Here is a 5,683-nt window from a genome sequence, read left to right as displayed (position 1 = left end):
ACTACTTTACCTAAGCCCTTGAAGTGGTATGTGCACCATCACAAATATTTACGAATACACGATCAATTCTCAACAGCAAAAAAAGCCTTTTAGAACAAATGTTCCTCACCAAATATCGAACAATTTCTCATGATATCATATCAATTCTCATGGCATCATAACAGACACATGCACGCACCCCCCCCCCCCCCCCACCCACACACACACACATATATATATATATATATATATAGGCATGGCAATATAATCTGTACCCGCGGGTACCCACCCGAACCCGTCCCGAAGTTGATCGAGAAAACCCGTTTTGACTGGGTTTGGGTTTGGGTTTTTCCCGATTATAAAATATGGGGACGGGTCGGGTAATGGGGTCACTAGTACCCACCCCAAACCCGTCCCCGAACCCGTCCCGTTTATTTTATTATGTACATTATTATTTATTTTTGATGATTTAAAATATTAAATAAGTGGCCAATGTTTTAATATTTAGATTTGTATTAATTATTTAAAATATTCGAAATGTATGTATGGTATTTCTTTAGATTTTTTTTATTTTATTATTTGTAATGTAATTTGATTTTTAAAAAATTAAATATTTCTATTAAACAAAATTGATTTCACTAAATGAATGGTGGCAGGGCGGGGATACCCGAACCCAACCCGAACCCGAACCCGTTTGGGACGGATTTGAGTTTTAATTATCCATCCCCATTTGGGTTTGGAGTGGGGAACGAGGATTGTTTGGGGAATCGGGTTTGGGTTTGGGGGATGTAAAAACCGTCCCCGACCCGCCCCGTTACCATGCCTATATATATATATATATATATATATATATATATATATATATATATATATATATATATATATATATATATATATATATATATATATATATATATATATATATATATATATATATATATATATTAGGAAGTAATGCAAAATATCTCAATTGATATTTTGTCTTCTAGTATCAATTGACCAATTATTAATGTTACCAAAATGTTCTCTCTTGTATTTATTAATATTGATCTATCTCTTTTATTATTAATTAATCTCTTCAGATTTCCTTGGTTACTCTATTGGTCCCAACTGACAACATTTAGAGCGCATAGAAGCTCTAATTGTTCCAACTGACAAAAGATAGAGTACATAGGAAGTCATGTAGTTTCAACTGACAACTAATTGAGCATTTAAGGTAATATAGGATATTACAACACTGGAATTGGTAATCTAGTTCGGTGAAAAACCACCTACTAGAGATGCTAATCCAATGAAAGAAAATTCACTCATAATAGTTAGAAGTACAAATTGGCCTGATTTGAACACTTCTAGTTTAATGTCTCTTTTCCTAATATTACACGTGAACCTCGATCCAGAAATCCTCTTCAATATGTGACCCCTCCCACATTCACTCAAACACTCTCCTAAGTGTTTCGACAATTACAATAGTGTATGAATGATGGAACGATATTATAACTCAAATACTCCATTCTCCTAACTTAGAAATAAGACGTAAAAATAGAGTAATACACGCAACAAACACAGGACTCAAAACAAATTAAGACACCAAATTTAGTTATACAAGGTCTAAGTATTCGCAATTAAGAATGTCTCCTTAAATAGCAACAAATATCATCAACATATATCTTATTTATACTTAAAAATTTTAAAATTCATTATTATTCAAAATAATATCTATAAAACTACTCTATACTTTTGGATATCGAAAAATCTTTAGATTAGTTGTATCAAATCTTAATTGAATAACAACAAATTTTATTTATATTTTATAAAATTTTAATTAAATATCATAAAATATCATTCCAATACATATCCCATAAATATCTTTGTTAATTAATGATCTTAATTAATTAAATAATTATCTTAGTTAATTATTATAAAAAACATTTAAAAATTCTTTGAAAATCTTATTTCAATATAGATCCAAATGAATATTGTAGTTGTTTTTTATTTTTCAATCAAAAGACTGTAAAATTTTGAGAAAAACCTCTACCAAATCAAACTCTAATTCTATAAATCACCAAAAACACTACGCTGAGTCACGTGCATAGCGATCACAGAGAGAAAGAGCAAAGCCGGCGATGGGTAGCACATCGGAGGATTTTTCGGTGGTAGTGTTAGCTTCCGATTTCGCCGTAGATGCTCGACCTTTCCTTTTCCACGACGAAGAACAACAAGAAGAAGAGAGTTGGCACGATTGTTCTCAGTATCTTTCCCCCGACGAAGACTTCTCCGATCTAGAACAATTACAATTCATTACTCTCCAAGGCTCCGACAAGAGCGGCGCTCGCATTCTCCGCATCGTTGGGAAGCACTATCCCGGTAACTCCCTCACTTCTCTTAACTATGATTAGAAGGTGCTTTATTACTTTGATTCATCCTTTAGAATTTTGATTTTTTTTTAGGTTTCTGTTTTTCAAAGTAGAATTAATTTTGCTTCTAAATCTCAGAGTAGCTAGAAGCAATACAAAGTTAGATTTTGCATTGGAAACTTTTCTGTGTGTTTTAGGTCAAATTTCTTGATAGAGAGAAAAACATACACAAATTGTATTCACTTCAAATTCAGTTTCAACCTATTTGGTTGATGTGTATGTGTGTGATACAGAAACAGTTAGTTAGTGATGCTATGCAATTTGTGCGCTGCATTTTTTTTCTATCTCAGGAATGATGGAGTTTTTTCATGAATTTATGACATATGAAAGCCAATTGAGTTTTTGGCTGAGTGTTAGTTAAGATGAGGTTATGTACTCTTGTTTGCATCTTGAGTGGTTTCTTCATAGAAGTGCACTAGTTGACTTCAGAGTAGTCAATAGCGGTCAATTGCGGCGCCATCCTGCTATAGTGGAGTGGAGCGGAGGCCGACCGCTATGGGAAGAGCCTTAGCGGTGCAAAACACTATAGCGGCCACTATAGGGTAAATAGTGGGATAGCGGTGCATAGTGTTCCTGACCCTGAGCAGTTTTTGGCCCGCTATCCTTTTTCCTTCTAAAAAACCGAAATTACCCCTTAAATTTACAATGTTTTAAGGGTAATTTTGGAGTTTTCAATCAAATTTAATTTTGAATATTTTATGAGTTGAGTTATTTGTTTAATTTTACATTAAATATATCTTTATAATTATTATATGTAATTTGTCCAAAAAATGATCAAATAGAGTGGTGGTCATCCTTCGGTATGCTATCCCGATATCCCACTTTTGGGGTCGGCCACTCCGTGCCGTTGTCTAGGAATGACTACTCTGGTTGACATACATGTATTTTTTTTAGCAAAACAATTCATTGATATAAAATTAAGGCTAAACTAAACTCACATGTCAAAGTTTCGCAATGCAAAGAAATACTGAGCTTAGTTTCAATGTTTCATGAAATACACAACTGACATGATCCTTATGCTTAGCCTACATTTTTTATCAGACTCACACCCTAAAGGAACATCCTCACCAAACCAAAAGGATATTCGTCTAAAGATTCCAATGTTTGCGGCCCAAATAAACATCACTTAATTTAGGCATCTTTGTTGGCATTATGTTTATAATCTCAGTTCCTTAGTAGTTGTTATTGTACTGTTATTTACACATACCAAGAAAACTAATTCATTTTGTTTTTTTGGGTGGAATTATTTGTTTTTTTTCCATTATTACCTTAAAGGCTTAAACCATTCATTATCTCATTTCACCAATTTCTCTATCTGTAGTAAGTACTTCAGACTATTATTGACAAAACAGTAATTAATGACTTGATGAGCTTTGAAAACTACAAGTAAATATGAACAATTATTATTTTCTTTTTTACGAAAGTGACACGTAAAAAGGAACAAAGGGAGCATTATATGTAAATTAAGTTGACAACAACATTTATGTTACAAAAGTGACAAGTAGAAAGTAACAAAGGGAGTATTATATGTAAATTAAGTTGATATCCACATTTATGTTAGAATATTAGGCTTCTTGAAGTTTTAGTATTCTTATTATATCAGTTGACATGTTATACCCTTCTAACAGTTGCACTACTCTAAAAATCGACTTACATTAGTATTATTAAGTGTAGGTGTTTGTCATTTGTTTCTCATACAGATTTGAGATATTATTAAAGCATATTTCACTTACTTTTTTGAATAACCATTGGTTTCAATGATGTCATTATACTACATGATTTTCACAAGTTATACAAGAATTTGTTCTTTTTGTGTCAGTATCACATGTAAATTAAGTGACTTTTTTTCCACACTGCTCATATCAAACTGCATTACGATACCATTTCCACATGAGGTGTACTCCACTCTGCCATGGAAAAATGAAAATGAAGAACAAATCTTAGTTCAATTAGGAAAATTGATGAGAGAGAGAATATAAACTTAAACCCCTGGTGATATATACCCACAGTATGTCTTTCCGAGAAGCTGTTCTTTATTACTTCTATCTCTTATGTTGGATATCTTCTTTTGAAATGATATGCAGCCACAGTTGTGAGTGCAGAGCGGCTGAAGAGGTATGTCTTTCACAAAATATTCAGTGAATTGCCGGACGGGCCATTTTGCATTGTTTACATGCACAGCACTGTTCAAAAGGAGGATAATTCTCCTGGGATGACCATCTTGAGGTGGATTTATGAAGAACTTCCAGATGATTTTAAGGACAGGCTTCAAACTATGTACTTCATCCACCCTGGACTTCGTTCCAGGCTAGTCATAGCCACTCTCGGCAGGTTTTTCTTGAGTGGGGGGTAAGTCAGTCATTGTCTTCTTTGGAGAAACGGTTAGGAGTGTGTTTGATTTTTCAACTTATATGAAATGATATGGCTACAAAATACCATTGTGTAATGTAATGGCCTAGCTGAATCTATGGTTTTCATCATATAAGTGCTTGACCAAATGCATAGTTTTTTATATTTAATTTATTATTAATAGTTTTGGTTCTGTTTGTTTGTTTTGCTTTGTTTAGATTATATTGGAAGATCAAGTACATTAACCGCCTTCAGTACCTTTGGGATGATATAAAGAAAGGAGAGATTGAGATACCCGAATTTGTACAACAGCATGATGATATTTTGGAGGATAGGCCACTCACTGATTATGGAATTGAGCCCGACCCGTTTCACTTGACTGGGATGCCTTCAACTTCATACTCATTTGGAAAATATGAAGAGAGATGGGCAGGAAGAAATCATATCTCTGAGTATCAATGAAACATAATATGTGTGCCCCTTCTGTACAGAATAGCTATTTGTATTGCATAAACTTATCTGCAAGATTCTCTATCCGTTGAATCTAAAAATTCACTGAAGTGAATGTGACTGCATGTCATGAAAAATATATTTAAGTTTATCAATCTACCGAAGTTCAGAATAATATTCTTTTAGTGCTGCATCTTTGAACATTCATCGATCATGTACTCATACTTGTATGAATCCCAATTTCTCAACCCCAGGTATTAGCCGTGTGCTATGCATGATATCTGATATTAGTGCAATCAATTTGGCAACTGATATATACTTTGAGATATAGCTTTTGATTGAATTGCAGCCTTATTATCCTTTTTTTTTCTTTTCTGAAAACTGTCTCTTAATATATTGGCCAACATTCAAAGGCAGTGCTAGTACAAATTGAACTGTAATTGTCCCCAATAGCATAGCAATTTCAGAGCACAAACCCCCTTTTTGCTGAG

The 5,683-nt window shown here is 33.5% G+C and overlaps 1 protein-coding gene across 1 annotated transcript; it reads left to right on the top strand.

Moving 5' to 3' along the window:
- The first annotated feature begins 1,964 nt into the window (after positions 1–1,964).
- Positions 1,965–5,367, top strand: LOC127126420 (uncharacterized). The gene is made up of 3 exons (XM_051055349.1): positions 1,965–2,343; positions 4,478–4,742; positions 4,961–5,367. Exons 1-3 carry the CDS (start codon positions 2,103–2,105, stop codon positions 5,202–5,204), a joined length of 750 nt encoding a protein of 249 aa, XP_050911306.1. The 5' UTR covers positions 1,965–2,102; the 3' UTR covers positions 5,205–5,367.
- The last annotated feature ends 316 nt before the right edge of the window (positions 5,368–5,683 follow it).

This window comes from Lathyrus oleraceus, chromosome 3 (genome assembly GCF_024323335.1).
Source record: "Lathyrus oleraceus cultivar Zhongwan6 chromosome 3, CAAS_Psat_ZW6_1.0, whole genome shotgun sequence".
In the NCBI taxonomy this organism is placed as follows: Eukaryota; Viridiplantae; Streptophyta; class Magnoliopsida; order Fabales; family Fabaceae; genus Lathyrus; species Lathyrus oleraceus.
The sequence above is the reverse complement of the archived record's forward strand: the minus strand, read 5'-3'. Positions and strand labels throughout refer to the sequence as shown.